The sequence below is a fragment of the Puma concolor genome, chromosome C1 (assembly GCF_028749965.1).
Source record: "Puma concolor isolate L17-30 chromosome C1, mPumCon1.1.hap2, whole genome shotgun sequence".
NCBI classification, from domain to species: domain Eukaryota; kingdom Metazoa; phylum Chordata; class Mammalia; order Carnivora; family Felidae; genus Puma; species Puma concolor.
In genome coordinates this window covers 100,540,493-100,566,344 of record NC_141674.1, presented here as the reverse complement: position 1 = coordinate 100,566,344, position 25,852 = coordinate 100,540,493, and the positions used below count along the sequence as shown (strand labels likewise).

Here is a 25,852-nt window from a genome sequence, read left to right as displayed (position 1 = left end):
TGCACATCTACCCTCTCTCTTCCACCCCCGGACATACCTCAGAATGAAAGCAGGGGCTATTAAAAAATGGGCAGGGGCACCTGGGTGGCTCAGTCAGTGAAGTGTCCGACCTCAGCTCAGGTCATGATCTCACAGTCCGTGAGTTCGAGCCCCGCGTCAGGCTCTGTGCTGACAGCTCAGAGCCTGGAGCCTGCTTCGGATTCTGTGTCTCCCTCTCTCTCTGCCCCTCCCCTGCTTATGCTCTCTCTCTGTCTCAAAAATTAAAAAAAAAAAAAATGACACAGGGCAACAGGTGTAGACTGGACTGCCCTTGACAAGTGGTGCTATGACAGGAGAGAGAAACGAAGGCCAGTACATACAAGGTCATGGACTGCCGGTCCGGTAGGATTAAAGGGCTGATGCGGGAGTACTGGAGGGGGTGGTGGGAAGAAACGGAAGGTGTGTTTATTGAACAGAATGCCTGGAATGGAGGGCGCGGAAGGTTTTTGGTGATCACAACTCAGACGGTCTAGTGTAGGGTGTGAACGTGGGAGGAAATGACCAAGCCACAAAGAGGACACGATGACTCGGGAGGAGGGCAGGGGACTGAGACGGAAAGGTTTATCTTCACCAGGCTTTTCCACCCTGGCCACATAGGAGAAGTGGCTTGGCAGCATTTACAAATTCCAAAGCCCAGACTGCATATACCCTCAGGCCAATTATGACAGTACCCCTTGGGGGACTTAAGTATCAGGGTGTTTTTTTTTTAATGTTTATTTATTTTTGACAAAGAGAGAGAAAGAGACAGAGACAGAGCATGAGTGGGGGAGGGGCAGAGAGAGGGAGACAGAATTCGAAGCAGGTTCCAGGTTCCGAGCTGTCAGCACAGACAGCGGGGTTCGAACTCACGGACCGCGAGATCATGACCTGAGCCGAAGTCGGACGCTTCACCGATTGAGCCACCCAGGCGTCCCAGGCATCAGGGTTTTTTGGAAGCTCCGTGGGTGTTTGCAATGTGCATCTGAAGTGTGGGCCAGCTCTGTACGCAGAGAGAAGCTAGCAAGTCAGTAAGAGGACTGGAGCGTGTGGCCGTGAAACAAAAGTGCCTCCCTTCCCAGAAGGAATGAGGACCAGGAGTCCAGTGAGGGGTGGCATGAGCTGATGAACAGGCCCTGCTGTAGAAGGAGTGTGGGGAGGAAACCCCTCTACTCAGGAGACCCCAGGGGAAACAGCGGCCTCAGGGGACAGAGCGAGGCTGGTCATGTTTCAGGTGGGGAAGAGAAAGGAATGTTCCAAGCTGAGCTTCAGGCAACAGGAGATCCCACGGAGTCTGAGAGGGCCCTGTTTGGGTTTGCGGGGGGGCGTGTAGTACGGAGGGGGTGGCAACCAGTCAATTGAGGTGTGTCAAAGGGCATGTGGTACGTAACACCTCAGGCGCGAGGGGGACCTAGGAAGCCTGGGCTCCCTGCAGTGAAGGACTTGATGAGTCGGGCGTCCCAAGGCAGACAAAATTGCTTCCCCCAAGTTCTTGTCACCTCTCCCCAGAAACAATCTCTCTGAATGGATGACTGACGCCTCAGGGGCAGGTGCAGTGGCCTGTGGCTGCCCTTTCATCTGTGGCACCGCAAACGTGCCTGCATCCAGCAGGAACTCGCAGACACAAACCCACCGCAAACACCCCAGACCACCCAGCAGAGCAAGTGTCAAGGGCGGAGCCCCTCCACACTGTGGGCACCTACAAGATGAGCGTCTACCACCCACCCAGCCCCAGCTCTCTCCCCGGGACTGAGCCTCCTCGAGCATCAGCCTCTTGAAGGGGTTCACGCTGTTGATAAATGCAGTAGTCGCTCGAGTTTGCATTCTCTGGGCTTCCTGGCGGCAAGGGAGCCTGCAGGTGGGCCGGGCACGTAAAAACGCGCAGTGGGATGACCCGGGCCCAAACGAGAAAACGGACCGTCCCTGAACAAGACCAACGCGCCTACCTTCCGATGCCCAAAATATGTTGACGGGTTTGGAGAAGACGTCCTTGCTCTTGACCCAGCTGTCGTTACGCTGTTTGGTCCATGCGGACACAGCACAGTAATAACTGCCTCGGTCTTCCTCTGTGGTCCTTTGGATTCGGAAACTGAACGTGTCCGTACGCTCCTTAGAAAAAATAAAGTCTCCGTCCTGGGCCCGCTGCTTGCTCCGGTCTCCGTACTTCAGCGTCCAGTCCCCGTTCATGACTGCAAGCAGCTCGCTGGCCACCAGGTCATCGCTGCGCCGGTTCACCCTGTAGTACCAGGACACCGTGAAACGGACGCTGGCCTGCAAGCTCTTCATGTCCACTATGCGGCACTCCAGCTCCGTGAGGTCGTCTGAAAACTCGGGGACCTTAGAAGCATTCAGGTACACCTGATAGTCTGGTTCTGAACGAGAGGGAGAGAGGTAGGGGGAAGGGGCAGGATAAATAAAACCAGACAACAACATACTAAGAATTAGCAAAAAGAATGAGACAAGCGCTACTCCCGTCCTGACCGTCAAATGCCCATCCTACTGACCACAGTGAAGGGAATCAAAGTCTTTGCGCTGGAGAGGAAGGATCTAGAGTCAGTTCCTGCAAAACTTGCACAACGCTGCCACCTGGGAAACCTCCCAAGGCCAGAAGCCAAATAAATGCCTGTAATCAGAGTCCTGACCTTTCCATAGGCTCGGGGGCTGTGTCAGTTACGCCAGCAGGTCGGTCTTCCGCGAGGGAGCCGAGAGGCTCAGTGCTCATGCTCTACCGAGGTTTTGCCTGGTAAAGCCAGCCTGCCAGGCTGTGCCGACAGAGCTCCAAAGCCCCCGCTGGAGCAGCATGGGAAAACCCCATCCCAGAGTGCATTCCAGTACTCGAGGCCGATCCCCACCCTGGCCTGGTTCCTGCCACCCTTAGCCAGGCTCCAAAGGCAAGGCCCTCAGGTCACCATTCGTCCTGCAGATTCTCATCCTCACTTTCCTGGTCCTCTGACTTTTTTCCGCTCAGTGTGTTCAGTAGTCAGTACAGCCTCCCCACACGACACTGTCTTCGCTGCCCCACGTGACTCTCCCACATAGTTCCCGCACACGGGAGAGCAGAGCGGGCTCTCTTGGGACCACGCCACTTCCCTGCCAGGTGCACGTTCTGCCGGGGGTGGGAGGGAAGCCAGCGCCCTCCTGGCGTCCCCTGACTGCCGTCACAGCCGTCTCACTTTTATTCTTCCCTCGTGTGAAAACCCTCCTTCCTCGGAGGTTCGCTGCACCCATCTCATCCATTTTTACCATTCCACGTTTCTGTCTCTGCTGTCCCCAAGGCCTTCCTCCACACTTGCCAAGGAACTGGCATTAGAACCTCTCTGTGGCCTTCCACCCCCTCCTCGGGTCATTCTCAACGATCTGAGGTTCTCCAGCCCCCACACCGTGTCACACCACTGTGGTCACCTGCTGGCAGTGGCCGTCTCCTCCTGACCGCCCTGCAAACTTCCACTCATCCTTCACTGTACCTTTACTGTACCCTCCTCTGTGTCCGCCTTTGGGGTCCCCAGAGTGTGGCGCGCTTTCTCCCTGCTCCCATAAGCCGTGGAGGTACGCTCGTACAGCAGCGTCCCTGTTATTACCGTTGAAGATCTCCTCCCCGAGTGCCAGATACACAGCCTTGTATGCAGCGGGCACTCAATCAATGTGTGCTGCCTGGCTTTTACAGAAAGTCACATTCTTCTCTTGTGGCATATGGTCTGCCAGGAGAAAACTAATTCTCCCTAAAGGGAACTTTCCATCTGCTACGGCGATCTTTATTCCCATCGCCCCAAACAGTTTAGTTTTATTTAACGTTGCTTTTATTGATGACTCATTCAGATTATAAACTGCTGAGGTCAAGGAACTGTTCTGTGATTTACACCTCTAATAAAATGTGTAACATCATGACTTCTCCAAGAATGATTCAGTGGCCAGGAAATGGAAAGAACGCAAAATCCTAACGCCTTCAAATGGCATCTTCACAAGCATTTCATTGCAAGTGAGGGTAGGCCCTGTGGCATATATAGTTAAACCGAGGGGACCTGGCCCACCAACGGGAGCACGCCGTGCCGCGGGGTGGAGGTTACGGAAACAGCATGGGCTGCCAGCACGCCACGCTGCCTCCTCATCGGACAGGTGAATGTGCTAGAGTCGCACAGATGGGGGGTGTCCTGCCTCCTGGGCACAGGACCGGCACCCCACGCTGCCTCGGCAACGACACCGCCTGTGGAATAAATACCACCCAAATGCCTTTACACTGTCCCGTGCCTAAGACCTTCCCAGATTACCCTACATCCCAGGCTTCAGACCCTTTCCTCCTGGCAGACTTTGCCAGAGCTACCTGAGCGCAGACAGGACAACCAGGTTCCTCTCGCGCGGGAAGGACAGCAGTGGACTGGCCGGGCGCATGGCAAGATTGCACTGCTCTGTCAGGACTGACCTGGAGAGACACACCAAGAGTGCTCGTGACACGGCAGGAGAAGCCACTGCCATGCACGGATCCCACCCCCATTACGAGCAGAACACGAACACCCTTCAAGTAGTTCCATGTTAACCAGAACAACAAACTGAGGCAGTAAAGGGCAGTGGTGAAGAGCCAGGGACCCAGAGGCAGACCGTTCGAATCCTGGCTTGGCCATCTACTTGCTGTGCACTTGGGCAGACTACTTAACCTCTCTGGTGCCTCACCTATAAAAATAGAGATAGTAGCAGTTACTGGCTCGCAATGCTGCTTGTGAGGACTAAGAGTTAAACTACACAGGGTGCATGCGGCTGGCTCTGTCGGTAGACTGTGTGACTCTTGATCTCAGGGTTGTAAGTTCGAGCCCCACGTTGGGTATAGAGATCACTTAAAAGTAAAATGTTTTTTAAAAAAGGAGTTAAAATATACATAAAAGTGCTTTACACTGGTGCCTGGTACGTGTGTGTGTGCCTATGCACACACACATATACGTATATATACGGACACACGTGCATATTGGCAAACTACCATTCACCATTCCCAGCTCATATCTGAGGAAGCAGAGCTTTAAAGATGTCAGTCACGTGCCCATACAGCTCCAAAGTGGGATCTGAACCCAGGGCCATATCCTTTCTAACGCCTTTCAAGGACAGCCTCGCTTCCCGGATGAACCACGTTCCGTCTTCGAAACTATTTTCTCACTCCCACTGACTGGCACAATGACCTGTAGCATCACGGGATGTCGTGCCTGGCAACGACACTGGTATGGCACCATCACCAGGAATCTCACCCACAGAGGCAGCTCCCCTCCACGTGCCGTCACCTAAGCCTAGATGACCAGCACCATCCAAATGGCCGAGAAGCAAGCTGTCGGATTTTTCTTCTGTTTCCTTAGCAGTCACCAGCTCTTAAAAATAAGCCCTTCAGGGGGCACCTGGGGGGCTCAGTCGGTTAAGCGTCCGACTTCGGCTCAGGTCATGATCTCACGGTTCGTGGGTTCGAGCCCCGCGTCGGGCTCTGTGCTGACAGCTCGGAGCCTGGAGCCTGCTTCGGATTCTGTGTCTCCCTCTTTCTCTCTGCCCTTCCCATTCACGCTCTGTCTCTTTCTCTCAAAAATAAACAAACTTAAAAAAAATTTTTTTTTAATTTTTTCAAATTAATGTTTTTAATGTTTGTTTATTTTTGAGAGAGAGACAGAGCATGAGTGGGGGAGAAGCAGAGAGAAAGGCAGACGCAGAATCCAAAGCAGGCTCCAGGCTCCGAGCTGTCAGCACAGAGCCTGATGCAGGGGTTTGAACCCACGAACCGTGAGATCATGACCTGAGTTGAAGTCGGACGCCTAACTGACTGAGCACCCAGGCACCCCCCCCACAAATATTTTTTTAAATAAGCCCTTCAGTCCTTGCTGGTTTACTTTCTTCCCCTGAGCATATTCCTCCAGAGGCATGCTGAAAATAAAGCTATTAGAATTACCATGAAAGACGGATGGTAGAGAAGCAGTGACATCTGTGGTCAGACCACGAGGCCCCCCCCAACAGCTCATTCCCTGGATACTGGAACCCAGCTGCTCCTCTGGGTTCCTCCTTAGGCTCAGACCCGAACACCAGCACAGAGCTGGCTTCTAGGCATCTCAGGTGGGTGTGTCCGTGCCATGGCCAGCGTACCACATTTGTACCATCACCTCGCTCCCCACCTGCCTCTGCCAATGTACACGCGCACAAACACGCATGCAAATATATAATACACACATGCATGCAGGCACACACATGCACAAGCACATTCATACATGCACGCACACACATACGCACATTCATATATGCACACATGCTCACATATACAAGCACATTCATATGCTCACACAAAGCACACATTCATACATTACACACACACATACACATTCATACGCATACGTACACACACTCATACATGCACGGACACACGCAAACACGCATTCATACACATACACACTCGTACACACACATGCACACGTACATAAGCACACATTCACACACACTTGTACACACGCATGCACACGTATGTAAGCACACATTCATACACATACTCGTACACACACATGCACACATACGTAAGCACACATTCATACACACGCACACTCCTACACACACACACGCACACACATACATAAGCACACGTTCATACACATACACACTTGTACACACACGCATGCATACACACACATAAGCACACATTCATACACACACTCGTACATACACGCATGCACACACATACATAAGCACACGTTCATACACATGCACACTCATACACACACGCACGCACACACATACGCAAGCACACGTTCACAAACGCATGCACACCCATACGTAAGCACACACTCATACACACTCGCACATACACGCGCGTGCACACACAGCTGACTCCCGTTCCAGACTCGGCCAGCTCCTCCTCCTAACTTCCCAATTACTGTTCCTGCTGCCACACCCACCATTCACTCTCCAGGTCACCTCTGCTCAAGGCGTGTGCCGTGTCCGACTCTCCACTCCGAGGGGCCCTAAGCCTCACACTGCTCCCATTCCAGGACCTGCACACAGTAGGTGCTCTGTAAGTATCTGTGAACAAAAGTGGGAGCCTCATGAACACCGCCCTCATCCCGGCCCTCTCTGCCTCTGGCCGAGACTATTATAAGTAATCAACCCGCCTCCAGGCGGACACAGGTATCAGGTCATCTGTACCGTAAACTTCCCATGGCTTTCCTTCTCACCTCCAGGGTGATGGGCACACTCCCCAGCCTGGCACACGAGGCTCTCGTGAGTGTGAGTCTACCCCATTTATCTGGCCTCACCGCCTGCTGCCTTCTTATATCTATTCTACATTCCCCTGGGGTGACACCTCTCCTCATTCCCTGACCTCCTCCCACGCTTCCAGGCTTTCTACCTCCCTTCCTGCCGCTCCCTCTACCTCGGCACCTGCGACACCTGCCCGGTGGCTGTTGAAGAGATGACTGAACAGACTCCCCCGTTCCACTCCACACCCCACCCCCAAGTGAGTCAGTTTAAACCCGATGAATCCAAACACAGAGAAGGCAGAGCACAGCGGGGCTGCAGCATGTGCACGTCTAGTTCAGCAGGACAGGAGATTCCCGTTGACTGGCTGGTCTCCTTCTCTGTTAAGACTAAATCTTAGGCCCCCCTACTGCAAAGACGAACAAAAACAAGTGGGTGCTCGGCTTGTGAACTTACAAGGCACAGGTTCCAGTGATTTAAAGGATGTTCAAAGGCCATGTGAACTACCCACCAGCCTTTCAGGCCGACTTTGGACTTGGACTCCTGGAGGAGGCATACACGGCCCCTCTATGTCAGAACAGCGGGAGTACAGGTGGGTTCTTCTTTCAGTTTTGTTTTGGCACACGGGTAGAAATTTTCCCTTTTTGTTGTTTTGCGATTTTAAACCTTGTTTGTGGAGAACTGTGCCCGTTCCTCGAACTCCATCATGCACATTCGTCTTCTGTATAGCCTTCTCTACTGACCAGAGAACGCCTACTTGGAATTCACCTGTCATATCTCTGCTTCTTGTTCAACAAACCTTCACAGAGACCCAACACCCACCAGCCTCCCTGCTCTCCAAGCCTTTTATCTGAACACTGCCTTGAACTTTGATTATTATTATAGGTATGTCTTATGGACCTCTGTACGTCGCTTCCCAGGGCCAGAGACCAGCTACCTAATTCCTCCTTCTGTGCCAGGCATGTAGTGCCTTGTACGTAAATGATATTAAACCGTTTGCCGAATTGGAATAAATTTAATATTTTGCATAAAAATGCTTGTTTGTGGCATAAGCATTTCACTACTGATTTATCCTGCTTGATCTCATCAAGAAATCAGCTAAGAATGCAATGGTGGTTATGTTTAAAAACCTGCTTATCAGTTAAGGATGCACACAAAAGTACTTAATGGCAAAATGACATGATGTCTGGGATATGCTTTAAATTCTACCAGAAAAAGTGTGTGTGTCTGTCTGTCTGCGGGAGGGAAGAGAGACAAAATACAATTAGCAAACTACTGGCAATTACTGAAGCTGATGGCTCTTTCTGCTTCTGCGTGAGTTTTTTTTTACATTTATATTCCAAAAAGTTTTAAAAAATTAACAAACAACTCACCCACACTGTAAGCCCTTTCACAGAGTACAGAGACCAGACTAAGCATGACATCATCACTACTATTCTTAGAAACAAGGGTCTGCTCCCTAATCTGGCTCCACGAGGCTCTCTGCTCATATACACACCCCCACCCCCCCCACCAAAGCTACAGTCTCTAATAGACTCCCCACCCCCTGCCCAAAGAAAGACTTGTTTTTTTCAATATATGTCATTGAACTCCCTTGTTACAACTTTCAAACACAACGAGAAGCTGTCACAAGCCTTGGCTCATTTGTTAAAGCAGGTAATTTGTGCCTACTGTGTGTAGGGCCTGCACTGGGCGTTTTCACACAGATTGCCTCCTTTCCTCGAACAGGAATTACACACATACATAAGCACAAGGCATCATAGCGGCCGGCATTTATTGAGGACTTTCCATACACCACACACCGTGCCATATACATTTCCTCGCATTCTTGCTTAATCTTAACAACCTTTGAATATAGGTACTATTTCCATGTACGTTTCCTAAATAGAAAAAAAAAAAAAAAAAAAAAAAAGCAAAACAAAACCCAGAGCCCAGAGGTGTGAAGTTGGAAGCCTCAGGTCTTGCACCGCGCATGTGAGCAGGATCCTGGCCTGGCTCCCCCACCAGGACCGAAGTGCACAGCCTCCTTACATACCCGGTTGTGAACACTTTCTCAAAACCCACCAACATCCCAGAAGACGAGAGTGGTAATCACAGCCGAGGCACTAATCCCAAACTGTGTGCGACAGGGCCCAGCTCTAATACCCGCTCTGCAGCCTTGTTAACTTGGGAGAGCTAATCAGATGGGCAGGCTGCACGCACGAGTTAGAGGGAACGGGAGAGGGCGTGCCCCCGTGTCTGCCGATGCCAGTTCTGTTTCCTCGCACTGGGCAGGTACTACGGGGGCAGCGAACTGTCAGAGTGGCTGCTCTCGCCATCTGCGTAACAATTACTGCGTATTCTCTGAGGTTTAAACAGTCTATAAAAACTCGTTGTTTGGGGGAGACCCCCTACCCCACCTTACAGGACCATGATTGGGAGGTTGTTTTCAGCGTCAGCCACTTCATAGAAGAAAGTGGCAACGTTTGGACGACCTCACGCAGTTTCCTCTCTCGCTTCATCCTCCTCACCGATCCCAGAGAAGGAAGAGTGAACTGCCGGGTTTGGGGGGAGCAGGGGCAGGAAAGGGGCTGGGCGTGGTCAGCTCGACCCCCTCTCCTCGGGAGCAGCTGACTCCGGGACCCACATCCTTAGTCCCTCCATGCCCTGAGACACACTCCCACGTCTTACTTGGTTAAGGACTTGGTGCGGAAGAGTACGTTATATATTGACCCTCCCTTCCAATAAATCCTCGTTATTGCCGCCAAGAGGATGTAGAGAGGACTTGAGCGCCGGTCACTGTGCTAAAAGCACTTCATAGGCAGCGTTCCACGGAAACCTAGAAAACCGAAGCCTCACAACCTTAGCAACGCACCCAAGATAACATGCCTAGAGAGCGGTGGAGCACATCCCCGCTCTCCAGCACCGGCCCACATGCTACTCTGCCTCCAGAGATAACCCCGGACAGAGAGCTGATAACAGTCGCCCATAAGTTCTGCAGATCTGAATCTTATCTCCCGTGGACGGCCCAGAACTCTGAAGTCTCTACCAAGTACTTAGCAGATTAGCAGCTCCCTTTAAAGGAAAATAATTACCTTCCTCGCTGGCACATGGCTGGAAGAGGGGACAGTCCTCTGGTGGGGAAGAATGCAAATCAGGTTCTTGGGACTGAAAAGCCTGGCTCAGCTCTGCCTCCTCCTGTTCTTGTAGCCGAAACCCACGGAACGCCCACCAATTAACACCGCAGAGGTCTGGTACTTTGGGCAGACAGCTCAACCATAAACTGATTAGGATCCAACTCGTGCCAAAGACTCATTTCAGGCATCTGACTGCAGAGAGAGGTGGCCTGCTGTGTAGATCAACCAACCCTTCCTCCAGAGCCTCTCGTTTTAGCCATATACCAAATTGGGTCAACACAAAGCAACGTTTGTCCTCCATAGTAACAGCTTCTTACAGAAACTCCTTCACACACTTAAGATTTACGCCCTCAGCTTTTATAGAGTGGATATGAGAAACATCCATTTAAACAATCACTCAGAGCCTTTCATAAAGGAACAGTTGAAAGCACTGTCCATTATGTTCTCCGATGCCCTTCCATAAAAAAAAGCACATGATAAATTCAGTGCCAACAGAAAGTTTGGCTCTCTCTGTTTTCCTTCATCAGAGGTGAACTGTACAATCACATTTCTTCTTGCCCCAACTCTTCAAAACTTCAGAAGCAAATTCAGCACTCAAGTGGAGCTAACTAATGGATCCCAACCACCTTGCGATATCTATTCTTTGATTTGTTTCTCACCCCTTTTGATCTTGGTTTTATTTTTATATCTCCTGCTTTAAATCGGGCTTCATTTTGCAAGCCAACTTAAATCTTTTTTCTCTCCTTCAAAAGTAGGACACAAATCCTAAGTAAAAGAGGCTTTTTCTTACCCTCTACAAAACCATCACAGCCCTCCCGGCTGCTTCAAGTGCTCTTGGACTCACCAGACCCATGCATCTCTGTACGTACGAGATGAGAAGACCCCAATCAGCTTCGACTCCCTCCTCTGCTCAGTGCACTAACCCCAAGCCATCAGGACAAGAACGGCCCAGCTTTTAAAACTTTATGCTTTACAGTTTCAGGGGTAAAGCGGATTCCAAGAGCCCAGAATGTTTCTACATAAGATAATAATACTTGGGGGAGCCCGGGTGGCTCAGCCAGTCAGGCGTCTGACTTTGGCTCAGGTCGTGATCTCGTGGCTCGTGAGTTCGAACCCCAGGTCAGGCTCTGTCCTGATAGCTTGGAGCCTGGAGCCTGCTTCGGATTTTGTATCTCCCTCTCTCTCTGCCTCTCCCTTGCTCACACTCTTTCTCTCTCAAAAATAAACATTAAAAAAAAAAAAGATGACAATACTTGGAACAGACTTGACTCTGCGACATAATTCTCTATAAGCCATTCTAAACGTTTCTTTTGAAATAAAAGAAACAAGCACTCACCATTTGGTAGATTCTATTTTCCACACATGTCTGCAGTTATGTTTCCAAGCCTACATGCCCTTTTGGAATATGACCTTGCTCCTCTCTCATTAAGAAATGGGGTCCCAGGGGCGCCTGGGTGGCACAGTCGGTTAAGCGTCCGACTTCAGCCAGGTCATGATCTCGCAGTCCGTGAGTTCGAGCCCCGCGTCAGGCTCTGGGCTGATGGCTCAGAGCCTGGAGCCTGTTTCCGATTCTGTGTCTCCCTCTCTCTCTGCCCCTCCCCCGTTCATGCTCTGTCTCTTTCGGTCCCCCCCAAAAAAAATAAATAAAATAAATAAATAAACGTTGAAAAAAAAAAAAAAAGAATAAAATAAGAAATGGGGTCCCAGGGCGCCTGGGTGACTCAGTCGGTTGAGCATCCGACTTCAGCTCAGGTCATGATCTCGCGGTTCGTGAGTTCGAGCCCCGTGTCGGGCTCTGTGCTGACGGCTCGGAGCCTGGAGCCTGCTTCGGATTCTGTGTCTTCCTCTCTCTGCCCCTCCCCCGCTCACGTGAGCTCTGTCTCTGTCTCTCAAAAGTGAATAAATGTTAAAAAAATATTTTTTTTTTTTTTTAAAGAAATGAAGGCTGGAGAGTCCTTCCCTAAATCCTAACCCTCAAAATCATAACCAAAATAAAAATCAGTGGTTTTCAGATGGGAATAGGGCAGTACCTCACTCATGAGGTTATCGTGGGGATCAAATATTTAATGCACGTAAAGCCCTTAGCTCAGTGCCCGGTGTACAGTAAGTGTTTTGATAAACGGTAATTATTATTTTTAACGTGTCAAGTAGCAAAACGGAAAGTTCTGTGTAACACCTGCCTAGGGAAGCAACTTTTCGCAAGATGCAGTTTTGTGACAACATTCCATAGTCACATAATGTAAAATGACCTACATAAACAGAGTCCTTGGCACGTCGCCTGTCTTCCTATTTTTCTTGGACACCTCTCAGTCACCTCCAACAGCCCCCAAGGTGCATGCGGTAAGGTGTCCACACGCACGCACATACACATCGTGTATCTAGAGATAATCATAGAGTGTCAGGCCAGGCCCATCCGTCTCTGGGCAGAGTCCAAAGGGGAGGTCCTGGAGAAAGGTCTGCTGCTGTACTCGTGCCCGACTCACCCCTGATAAGTGTCCCGGCAGCTGTAATGGAGTGAGTCACAGGCACGGGGAAGGAGGAGGTTTAAGAGGAAGAAAAAGAACACAGGCGGGGTTTCTACCACTTACACCCCCAGAAAGTTACCCTTCTGCACATATCTCTGTGCATTCTGGAAGCTGAACATGATTGCTTTCCTTGCAATTCTTGTTTTCCTATGCACATGCTTTAATAGTCTCCATGTTTATCTATCCATTCGGCCAATGTTGCCCGAGTGCCCACCAAGTGCAGAGCGCCGCACAAGGTGTGGGCGTTCTGCGAACCTTCCATCGGTCAGGGTAAAGCATGCTGATGACTTTCCTGACAGTGGTGCCGGCACTCTGTGGGCAAACAAACGGCTGGATCCTTGGGACCATAATGGAGCCTTTTCCCACCATTTAGTCTCTCTATTTCTTCTCACTCTCTGGAGGACACGGCCACCAACAAATCCTTTCCAGTTAAAAGAGCCCATTCCCTCCCGGAGCAACCCTCCTGCTTTCTGACAGTCCCTGCATCTCCCCCAGGCGACGCCGGGATCAGTGCACCAGCACTTCAGAGAGGCCCTCACACTGGATTGCAGGCGGCGCTTTCTAAAAAAAAAAGAAAGAAAAAAAAAACCCCACCAGAGCCGTGATTCTAAGTTGGAGGGGGGACCAGGAGTCAGCGCTGGGATTTGACGCACCATACAATGCACCAAGGATCAGAGCCGGGAGACAAATTCAGCTCCAGAGATGAAAAATCTTCTTTCGGTGCTGACAACATCTGTTTTATTTTGAAGGTTGCTAAGGAGAGTTCTAGCTGGGCCAACATTGTTCCAGTTCAGTACTTCATAGTGAGACTCTCGCACAGGGCTCAGACGGCAGGAATAAAAGCTCGCCAGATAAACCCTGCTCCTTTTACTGTGTGGATATCAAAGAATCACTTTGCTACCAGGGATGATTAACACCCTGCCTGGTCTCGCTCTGAATCGGCCATACCTTCTGCTCACACTCTTATTCCTCGTCCCCTCCCTGCCCCCTCTGTTCCCCACTTGCCGGCTCCCCCTCTCTGCCAATAAATTAGGAAGAAACAGACAGTGAACGTGCCACTGACCCGGGAGACTTGTGACACTGAGACGAGGAAGAGCTAAGTGTGGGATGGGGGTCATGGTGGGAGGGTACTTAGCATCAGACAATGGAGGAAATGATTTCCTGGCCTTTACAGATCTGGTTTACCTACTAACAATCACAGCAGAGCCCAATGCCTGCATCAGGGCTCAGAACAGCCATGGGATGGCGGAGAGATCAAGCTCAAAACAGAAGAGTCTGACAAGTGGGCCCGTCCCCACCTGTGTAATGGTGCACCCCGATCTCCGCTCGTCCCCGATCCTGCTTAAGCTTCTCTGTAATTAATTATAAGAGAGGAACAAAAATGAGGAAAGTCAGCCCTGGGTGGGGGCAAGCGTGTAGGAAAACAAGGGCCGGGGGAGATGAGAATGGCAAAAAAAGATGAGGACACGACAATTTCACATACGTGCAGAGTTGTTATAAAGTGAGGGTCAAGGTGGTCAACAGGTGAGAACTGCCCTGCTCCTCCAGCGGGGACTGGCAGCCAGTGAGAGGGCCCACCAGAAGAGCCTGGGGAGCAGGGAGGCCCCTGCACTGAACTGGCAGCTGCAAATAAAATCATTTGGGGATTCCAGGGCATTCAGCAAAAAAAAAAAAAAAAAAAAAAAAAATGCATTCCATTAACTGAAGGAATTCTCTTTCTGCTCTGGGCTTTAGGAAGGCACCAGCTCCTGCCAGTGAGCACCTCAGAGTATAGGAAAAGGAAAGGGAGAATGGCAGTGCTCTCGCTCCAACAAAGATCCATTTCAAAGAGCCCTTCGGAGGGGCCGACCCTGCAAATCTTGACGACAAAAGGAAACTATATCCTCTCAAATGAGGGTATTGAGACAACCGAGGCCACATTATCCAAACATTGCCCTTGCCTGCCAGATTCTATTTCAGCCTGCTTTGCCCCTCCTTCCCCCCACCTTGGGATCTAGCCAGGCTAAAGTATGCTGGTCCCGATGTAAAGAACGCCAAGATCACGCAAAAGGCACAGTGCTCTAACTCATCCAGATATCCCAGGGAAGGGAGGGAGCCAGCAAGGCTAAGAGCCACCCCGTCCCCCCCCCCCCCCACCAGGCACTCACCTAGCCAGGTCACATCCACACTGGCTGGGGCAGACCTGGCCTCTGCCACCTTGTGCCAGCTCCTGTTGTGTCCGGGTGCCCAGAGCGCCACGTGGCAGAAATAGTAGCCGGAGTTTTCCTTGCTAACGTCTCGAACCAGTAAATGGTAGGAGCGTGCATCCACGTGACTCAGGGCCACGTGAGGAGAGCTGTGCACCAGGGAATCCCGGTCCAGCCGTGCCAGCACGGGGGCGCCAGGCCAAGCGCCATCAGGCGTCCTGCTGAAGTACCATGTCACCTCGGGTCGGACGTCGTCTGCTCGGTCGGTTGTGATGTTGCAGGTCAGGTCCAACCCCTTTCCTTCAGCCACAGACACATTCCTGGCCACAGCCACTCGCAGAACTTGAAAATGAAAAAAAAAAAAAACAAACAAAAACCATCTAGATAAACAGGGTTATGTTTGCCCCTCCCTGCTTTAGATCCTCTTTATTTATTTATTTATTTATTTATTTTTATTATTATTATTTTTTTAATGTTTATTTTGAGACCCAGAGTGCATGTGCAAGACAGGTAAGGGCAGAGAGAGGCGGGGAAGAGAGGATCCCAGCCAGACTCTGGCTGGTGGCACAGAGTCCGATGTGTGGCCCGAACTCACAAACCACGAGATCATGACCGGAGCCGAAGTCGGACGCTCAACCGGCTGAGCCACCCATGTGCTCCTAGATCCTCCTCTCCTTTTATCTTCTTATTTATGGCATTAAAGTCAGAAGGCTCTGTGCAATTGTAAGTGTGTGAGAAATATTTACTGAATAAATTAAGGAACTATAACTCGTTTCTTTTCATTCCATGAAAATACTAACAGCAGCAAACACTAATACACTTACTATGTGCCAGGCACTGTTCTGAGTGCCTTGTAAATATTAACCTTCAAAACAACCCTAGGAGGTAAGTACTAGCATTGTCTCCCTTTTACTGACAAGGAAACCGAAGCACAGAGAAGTTAAGTAAGTTGCCCAAGGTCACACAGGCGACCGTTTGAAAAGAAGTCGGAACATCGCAAAACTACAATTATAGTTTCACCATGTGCGTGATAAAACTTGGGTGCTTCTACAGACAGCTCAGTTCTGACTGGCTGACGTAACTAGTTTGGGAGTAGGGCCTTGGGGTTGGAGGCTGGCGGGCAGGAGGTAAGGGTGGAAACATCTTCTGGGCACAACAGGAGCAAATCCTAAACAGAAGGACCAGGAAAGTGAAACCAGACAATATGCCTTATGAGTCAAGTCTTCAAAATGCAATGTACTTAGAGCATCACATATTCCGTTAGACACGCCCACCTTAAAGTCAAACATAAAGCATATATTCTGAAACTTTGCAAAACGCCATGACTTTTGAACTCTCCACACCACTGCCTTCTCACATGAGTGTGGATGATTAAAAGTAGACTATATTTAGATGAAGCATTGAAGTATTTGGTGTCACAGTCTCTAGACAGATCTGGTTTCAGCATTCCCCTGTCAAAGCTTTTTACATGGAAACGTTTTACTTTATTCGAGCGTTGTTTGTTGTTTTTTTTTTTTAAAGAAGTTGAACATCTGTAATCAGAGTAGAAAAACATTCAATTCGTGGTAATGCTCTGGGAACAACTGCTTAAATGAGAAATAGCTAACGCCTCCCAGGGGGTTCAAGTGCAGGCGCAGTCCTGGTCTTCCAGCAAGACTGGCTCAGCGTCAGCTATCCTGAGTAAGCTCAGTAACAAAGGCTGGTGCCTAGTTCAGAAATGGCCCAACCCCAAAGCCCAGGCCCTCTGGAGTAGATGGTTTTCACAGGAGTATTTCCAGAGCCTGACAACATTTCCGACAACCATTTCAGGCCACATTCAAGACCCACCTTGACGAAGATGGAAAATGAAGTGGGTATATTATAAAAGAGAACTGATAAGTCGAATTTTTCACCCTCCAAATTGTGCCTCCTCCTTCACCTCTTGAAAGGGGCCAAAAGTAATTTGAGGGCATCTTTTGAGAGGAGTCAGTATGGAAACTTCTGCTCTGAGTCTGTGCTGTGGTGAACAGCCCCACATATGATGCCTGTGGTCAGAGACCCTGGAATGCTGCTAGCGTCCCTCTGTGTGGCTGGAGGCAGAAGGAGGCTCAGGAGAGAGACACGTGAGGGAAGTAGGGGTAAATACACAGCTGTAGACTGCACATATGGAGAAAACGGATTCTTAGCTTTAGGAATATCGGCAGAAACGGCTCTTCAACTGAATAGTTCACTTTGTAATTTTCTCTCCGCAAGTTGCGAAATAGCTTGTCACATCACTAACCATTGTTCCCGTATGTTCTGGACTGGGGGGGGGGGGCTGGTTCACAGCTGGGAGACAGGAAAGTGCAGGCGAAAGAAAAAGGAGAATCATTTCTAAGGACTCGTAATGCAAGGGGATACCTCAGACAAAGCCTGTGGTGGTGAAGCTTTCTCGGGCTGGACAGAACTGAACCCATAAATCAGACACCAAGATGTGCACGAACCAGACCACTCCCAACATGGTGGGGAGGCGGGTATTGCCACACATATTACACAGCCCCACTGTTTAAGTGGCTTTGGGCTGTTTATCATAACAATGCAATAAGAATATTTAAGAAGGTAATTCTCGAGAGTGCAGGTGTTCACAAAAGAGAAAGGCCAGCACTCCAGTGTGGTGGCTCTCAACCTGGAGTCCAAGAAGACAGTTTAGAAACTCTGTGACATGGATGGGAAAAAAAATCTTGCCTTTGTGCACGTGTGTGATCTCTCTCTTGCTCTCAAAAAAAAAAAAAAAAAAAAGAGGCCACAGATATTTTCAAATGACGTTGTAATTGTTGCACGTATCTTAAAATATCATTTGCATCCATTGCTACTTGGAAACTACAGCAGTTACTAAGCCTGCCAACTACAGATTATTTAATGAATGAATAAAGCACAATATTACTACATAACAAATTTGTCTTAAAATATTTTGATAACTATTTTAATGTAATTGTTTTCCTTTGTCACCTCAAATATGCGTTTTAGAAGTTAAAACACGTTAATTCTGAGAAAGCATCTGTGGACTGTCAAAAGACCGTCAAAGCGGCCCATGGCACAAAATGGTTACGAACCCCAGGCTCAGGTGAGAGTCAGAGGCTAGTACATCCAGGCTCAGAGTTTTCAAGTCTTATACTAGCTATTATGGGTTCTGTGGCTTGTTTGAAATAACAAATACCTTTACAGTTGAGATTCCTGCACAAAAAGGTAACTTGTTGCAAAGCTGAAACTCTTAATCCTCTGCCCTGTGAGAACAGTTGTCTGATACAAGCTGAACATCCCAGCTTCTTAGGGCAGATTCCAGGCAGATCACATCCTCAAAGGAAGGTGACCTGAGTCCATTTAGAAAGTGATTTCTGCGGCCAGTGGAACCAAGACTGACCGCAATGGGTAGCATCCTTCCTCGGCAAGAGCACCTCCCGCCTCACCTCACTAATGGCTGCGGTCACTCAGGAACCTCACTCAGGAACCTGCTTTTTTACCAAACCCAATTCCTGGGCAGTGGTATAAATGCAGAGCAAAATGCTCAGGACCATGCAGTCTGCAGAGGAAAAATACTCCCCGTGTGCACGGTTTCCTGTTTTCCTTCCCGTCTGAGTTACAGAGTGGCCACACATTCACACTTTACACTGAGGAAATGAGTCTGTCTTCCCACCGTACAAAGCAGGGGGCGGCAGCAACAGATGTGAACGTTAGATTCTCAGAAAACCAAGGACAGCCATCCATCCACAGCAAGGACCGCATCTTGAGATGGTCTCTTTACGCTGTCTTTGTCAGAGCTGGAGGTTCTACGGTGCCTGGAAACGTTCCTCAAACCCCTCTGACCCCAGGGCCCAGACAGGGCTGACCGCCTGGTAGGTTCTCCATTAATGCCTGTTGGATACTGAGTCAACAACAGCTTGTTTTTCTCTCTTACCTGTCTTTTCATGGCTTTTCCTAAATGTCTCTTGTATTTTCTTACTTCTCCAGTAGGAATAGGAAAGGGTTGGCTTTTTTTTTTTTTTTTTTTTTTAAAAAAAACAAAGGCTACTTCACAGATGAGAGGACGCAGAACTTCTTGCACGGAGACCCCAGGGCCAGATGCTTGCTCCTGGGGTGTGTGTCATACATGGAATGAGAAGAGGCCCGGCCCTAGAGAAGTCTCACCTAGCAGGGCACGGCCCATCTGAGGGGACCCAGAGGACCCAAGATAGACGAGAGGTCTGCGCATGAGACAGACACACATCCCCACCAGCTGTGCAGAATGGAGGATTCAGAAATTCAGGAAACACCCGAGCAAGATAAAGCCAAAACACAATAAAGGGAGCAGGGTGGGGACAGCTCAGCCCCAAAGCCCCTCGGAACACCAGGTCGGACCTCACTCTGACACTAAAGGGACTTAAGCTTTCAGTCAACAAACTGTCTTAGTATCTTCTGCAACCTGCAGTGTCCCGAGTATGAATCCAGACGGGAAGCAGCTGTAAAGCCACACTACAGGCACACGGCACAACACCAATGCGCCTTTCCCCAACTGTCACCACCACCTACTCCCCCATCCCCTCAAAGCCAGGCCGCAGGTGACCTGTCAGCAAAGGACAGGGCTCCCTCCCGCCTGTTTCGTTCCCCGGCACCGGCCAGAACACAGGCCAGGGTGCCAACCGGATAAGTCCCAGGAGCTCACCTGTCGGCTGGATCAGCACGGTGGCCACGTCCACGGCTTTCTCCTGAATCTCCTGCCAGCTGCCCTGCTCTCCGATCCACTCGCTGACCACGCACCTGTAGGAGCCCTGGTCGGCGGCCAGGGCGCGGGCCACGGACAGGCGGTAGCCGTCGGCGCCCACGGTGTCCAGGCGCACGTCTCCCACGCGGTAGCGCTGCTCGTAGCCGGGCCCCGGGCGGAAGCGGCCCTCGTGGGTCAGGGCCAGCACGCTCCGCCGGGCCGTGCCCCGCTGCAGCTCCCACAGCAGCGCCAGGTGCGTGTGCAGCGGCGACGCCGTGGAGGCCGAGCAGCGCAGCTCGAACGGCTCGCCCAGGCGCAGGCTCAGGCCCGGCTCGGGCGGCGCAACGGCACCCACCTGCAGGGCGTCGGCCAACACTGCGGGAGGAAGGAGAGGCGTCAGTCGCGTCGCGCCCCCCGCCCCTGCAGGCACCAGCCCCTTCTGGGGCTTTCTGGCCCCAGGGGGAGCGGCCCTGCGCCCCTGCCCTGTTTAATGCCCACGTGGGAACACTCCCCATTTTAATTTGTGCTTAAGGCCAAAAAAAAAAAAAAAAAAAAAGAAAAAATGAAAAGAAAAAAAGAAAAGAAAAAAGAAAAAATAAGAGGTACTAAGAAGACATTCCCCCCCGCCCCCCTCCCCCCCCTTCAGCTGGATGGAAAACACTCCCTTTTGGGAGTTGTGCCCTGGGGATGCGTTTCTGCCACCCTTGAACAAGTTGCGTTACTACCCTGTGCCTCAGTTTCCTCATCTCTAAACAGGGATGACAACTGGGCCCATCTCAGGGAGTTGAGGGAGTTGAAGGAGTTATGATAAGGGAAGGTGCCTGGCACTCGGCAAAGCTGGAAGATAACTAGCTGTTACTGTCAAACGCTCCTCTGTTCGGGCACAGGGCTGCAATAGGGAGCCTGAAGAATCTCCTGGCAGATAAAGCAGCATGATGGGAAGACGGCAAAAGCATGGCATGAGCTGCCTGTGCCCTGAGGCCCAGGAAATGCCTAAGAATAACTAGGATGAGCAGAAAGTTTCTGCAGGATAGGAACCCTTTAAGGAAACCTGAAGCCTCAGCTATTTACTCTATTAGGGCCATTTGGAAAAAGGCTGCCTCTTTACAGAGTCTAGAATAAGGGGCCAGAAATCAAGAAAGTGTTGGTGAGTGCACGTTAGGAAGGGAAGTGATAAGCGAGGTAACCAGAAAAGTGGCCTTCTACCAGGGGGCAAGGACAATCTCCCAGGCTGGTCTACAAGCTGGATAAAAGAATCCTCAAACACCCCTATTCATGATCTCTTCCGTTTTTCTCAACATTCCACACCGAGAAAGGAATTCAGCGTCCTTAAGACAAAACTACATCTTTAGAAAGACCTATCCTAAAGACCATCTCTACTGCACAATGAATGACCTTCTAGTATATACATCGGTCTGTGAGTCTGGTTCACATGACTCAGTTCCCGTGGCCAGTTATCTGTTAGCACACAGCCACAAAGCCGAGGGCCACACAGACCCTGGACCGTGCCGGGCAGGCACCGGAGGCGCCACCTGGGCAGCCAGCCAGTCTCTTCTGTGACCGTTTATCTATCTCCTTTCCTCACCCAAGGAAAGCCTCTCCTTGCTTCTTCCTTCCAAAGACTGGAGAAGAAACAGGAAACCACTGGGGGAAAAGGGTAGGGGAAATTCTCCGGCTGCCCCCTACTCCTCAACATGAGAATTACAGGGGACATAAGTGTGCATCTGACCTAATAGAGGTAGGGCATGTGTGTGACTAAAAGCAACACATTATTGAACTGCAATCAAGAATGTCTCATGGGACTTTTTTCTAAAAAAACATCTTTAGGATTTTCTGTTAGAATAAGGAAGAGGTGACGGAAGAGGCAGATTTGATGTGTCAATACCTACATAATGCATGTGGCTGTTTTATTCCCTCATGATGGTTGAATGGGGTGGGGGGCGGGGGAACAGCAGCTGAGACATGGCAGAGTTCTGCACATGATTACAGAGGGAACAGATACTTGGGTCTGCCCCCTTTTTTTAGATCATCGTGTACATCTTCTACTTGCCCAATCGTTACCTACAGTCTCTGCTCTAATATAAATGCTTTATGGCGGGGCGCCTGGGTTGCTCAGTCAGTTCAGCGTCCGACTGGGGCTCAGGTCAGGATCTCACGGTTCATCAATTTGAGCCCCTCGTCGGTCTCCCTGCTGTCAGCCGGCTTTGCATCCTCTGTGCCCCTCTCTCTCTGCCCCTCCTCTGCTCGTGCACTCTCGCTCTCTCTCTCTCAAAAATAAACAAACTTAAAAAAATACATAAATAAATACTTTTTTGGAACAAGGCAGGGTACGAATAAATGCATATATTTATTTGCATAAATAATAATGTTTCTATTTTGCTGGCCCCAAATGAAAATAGTTTGTTCTTGCTTATTTACTAATTAGCTAAGAGAATTTTAGGCAAGTAATTAACCTATGCTCTTCCACTTCCTCATGTGTAAATTAGGCAAATATCCTGCCTGGTCTTCTTCATTGGGTTCAGAGAATCAAAGGTGGAAATAAATCTAATAGGACTTGGGAAACAGAAAACAAGCAAACAAACCAAACCGCACCCCAAACATTCCAGGTACATAAGGTATGATTCTCCGCAGAGAGGCCAGTAAGATAGCGGGGTCCGTTGGAAGCTAGCAGTGACCACGTCGTCCTGTCTCTACAGAGAACCCACACAAATTCTAGAGTGGGCACTGAGATCATGAAGGGCACGAAGAAGGGCATAAGCTTGGAAGTATGTGATAGTCTCATGAGAGTGAACGTTATCATGACCGTCACCTTCTCACTGCAAATCTGCTAATCACCTTGTGCTCGGAGCCTTTAAGGGGAGCACCGTTTCACAGAGAAGTGGAGCCATGTAGCATGCCCACGGCCACATGGCTGCCAGCCAGTCATTGGAGCGAGTGCAGGCAGCTTGGCCCAGACCTGGGCCCTGCCACCACGCCAGCCAAGGATGGGTCAGAATCACAGCGAAGAGAAAGGACCCTCCCAGGCGACCCCGCCTACCCTCTGCTGTTAAGCAGGTAAGGTGCTTCTTTCTGTCCATTGGATGGAGGGAGCAGAGCCCCAGAGGAGTCTCCTTTCTTGGCAAAGTCACCCCCAGCCGAGTGGCAGGGGAAGGTCTGGCCCCTGATGCGATGCCCCCCCCCCCTCCTCCCGAGAGGCTATACCTTTAACCTGCACTATATCCTCATAGTTGCCCTGGACGGTGGCGTCGGTGCTGGGGGTGGAACACTTGTAGTGGCCCTGGTCCGAGGGCTGGACATTCTTGATGTGGAGCTCCACGCCATCGTTGGCGGTCCGCCGCAGCAGGATCTCGCCCCTCTGCAGGCGCTCCCGGTACGGCTGGGCCGGGAAGCCCGCCTCCCAGGTGCTGGCCAGCTCCACGAAGCTGCTGCCCGAAGACGAGAAGCTCCAGTCGAAGTTCTGCTCGCTGGGGCCGTCATAGTCACTCACGTTGCAGGGGATGACCAGCTCGGTACCCACCACCCGCACCAGGCTCCCCGAGGGGACTCTCACCACACGCCCTCGACACAGAGCTGCAATGACAAGAGAGGACGGGCAGGCGTTGAGTCGTGGAAGGTCATCCCAGGATAAATGGGTCAAAACCCCGTTGGGTGTTCCTGCTCACAGGCTTGTGGCAAAAATGTGACATGTGGCCAGCTGGGAAAAATGAGGCGCTGCCTCAATCTGAGAAGGTTAAGCCCATCCCTAGAACCCCGAGCCAGGAATACAACCCTCAAGTGTGTGCCTCTCACACAACAGTTTCCTAGGATTGGCGGGGAAGAAGACAAGTATTAAAAGTAGGCTAACCGTAAACCTGAATGGCTTCTTCCCTCCCGTTACTATTTAACATACCATTGTCACTCAGCGTGATGCAGAAATATTTTAGGGTTGGTGCGAAAGAAAAGGACACAGCTAATCAAGTATTTACATTTCTGCCCACCCTGGATCAACCCTCATCCCTGGAGACCATTCCCTAGGGCTCCTGAGACCTGATTTACACTGATGGATGCCAATCCCGAAACCCGAGAGCAGCCTGCTGATAAAAAGATTTAACTCCGGTTATCTGACATTGCCTATAAATTAATATTAAAATATGACGACTCCACCAAGTATTAATTTTCTATTTTCTGGCTCATTTCCTTCTCTCTACTCTTCACCCTGATCTAAATTCAGAATGAGGATAGGGAAACACAAAGGGAGACAGCGCCTTGTCTGGCTGGTTGCTGGGCGTTGTTAGGAACGCGGCAGCTTGCCGAGTTCAGAGGACAAAGCCAAGAGTTTACTGGTGTTCCCTGCCCCGAGAGCACATACCTCCCAGGCCTCTGATAGGGCCCGGGGGACCGCACCTATGTGGCCTTTAAGATGTCATCTTTCCCATGAACTTGAGGGCGATTTTGTGGTACATTTATGACCTGTGTACAGCCAGGTCATAAATTCAATTGGACCAAATGAACTTGTCTGGCTCCTGCCTGATGTGCCAGTTTTATGAGCAAACTGGTACAGCACTAAGGCAAAGGGGAAGCCATGGGCTCTGATATCCAGGAGGTCTAAGTTTGGGTATTCATATACCTTGTACTAGGATGAGTGCACATTCACGAGATTTCTCAAAATTAACTCTTTTTCTTTCTTCAGTATTAACGTCAGGCATGGCTAGGTCAAAAGGAACATCACTCAAAAATCACAAGAATTAAAAAAAAATACTCCTTGTTTAAAAAAAAAAACTGAAATTTCATATATAAATAAAAAAAAAAAACTGAGCAAAATCAACACTATACTAACAATTATAATGGAAAGACAAGAGGGGCGCCTGGGTGGCTGGGTTAGGCGTCCGACTTCAGCTCAGGTCATGACCTCATGGTTTGTGAGTTCGAGCCCCACCATCAGGCTCTGTGCGGACAGCTCGGAGCCTGGAACCTGCTTCAGATTCTGTCTGTCTCTGTCTCTCTCCCTCTGCCCCTTCCCCGCTTGCACTCTTTCTCTCTCAAAACTAAATAAACACGAAAAAAAAATTTTTTTTCAACTTTTTTTTTTTTTTTTTTATTTTTGGGACAGAGAGAGACAGAGCATGAACGGGGGAGGGGCAGAGAGAGGGAGACACAGAATTGGAAACAGGCTCCGGGCTCTGAGCCATCAGCCCAGAGCCCGACGCGGGGCTCGAACTCACGGACCGCGAGATCGTGACCTGGCTGAAGTCGGATGCTTAACCGACTGCGCCACCCAGGCGCCCCGAAAAAAATTTTTTTTAAAAAGCAAGTATGAAGTGATTAGAAGGGCTGGAAAGAGCTCATGCCCAATACAAAGAAATTAGATTTTTATAAGGGAATCAGTTATGTCTTATACAGAAATCACATACAAAATTGAGTAATTTCCCTAGAAAGTTTAGTTGTAAGAACAACTACCACACCAGATTTGCCCTCAAATACACTCTGATAGGAGTATACACTCTGAAGGAAACCAAAGAGACTGACCTCTCTTAGCTCTTGCTGCCTCAACTATAAAATGGGGAAAGAAGGATTTACTGAATTTGTGAAACGGAAAATGCCTGGCTGAGAGTCTGCCGTGTAATAAGAGCTCAATAAAATGGGAACTTCTGTTACGTATTTTCAATTTTGTATCTCTATCATTTGTTAAGGGTTGAATTACGATCCCCACCCCAACAATACTCCTATGGTGTAGACCAAGCCCACAGTATCTCAACGGGTGACCATACTTGGGAATGGGGTCACCGCAGAGGTTATCAGTTGTTATTAGACATCATCGGTTGAGGTCATACGAGAACAGAGCAGGACCCTAACCCTATGACTAGTATCCTTAAAGACAGGGAAGCCTCTCTTTATGCACAGACGTGTATAAAGGGAAGACACCACGTGAAAATGAGGGCAGAGATGGGAGGTGAGGTGTTTACAAGCCAAGGAACACCAAAGGTTGCCCACAAACCACTGGAAGCGGGCGGGGAGGCCTGAAGAAGACTCTCCCTCATCCTCCGAAGGAATCGACCCCGCTGGCATGCGGTCTGCTAGTCTCCAGAGCTGTGAGAGAGCACCTGTCTGCTGTTGAAGCCCCCAGGTAGTGGTTCT

The 25,852-nt window shown here is 50.0% G+C and overlaps 1 protein-coding gene across 1 annotated transcript in view; it reads right to left on the bottom strand.

The window, feature by feature from the left end:
- The window catches only part of PTGFRN (prostaglandin F2 receptor inhibitor), an 84,761-nt gene that overhangs the window by 19,754 nt on the left and 39,155 nt on the right, over window positions 1–25,852 (bottom strand). Inside the window, exons 2-5 of the mRNA XM_086717929.1 lie at window positions 22,940–23,308; window positions 19,700–20,113; window positions 15,004–15,384; window positions 1,962–2,387 (exon numbers count right to left, since the gene is read on the bottom strand). Of these exons, the coding sequence (XP_086574055.1) occupies window positions 1,962–2,387; window positions 15,004–15,384; window positions 19,700–20,113; window positions 22,940–23,308 (1,590 nt within the window). The remainder of the gene's footprint in view (window positions 1–1,961; window positions 2,388–15,003; window positions 15,385–19,699; window positions 20,114–22,939; window positions 23,309–25,852) is intronic.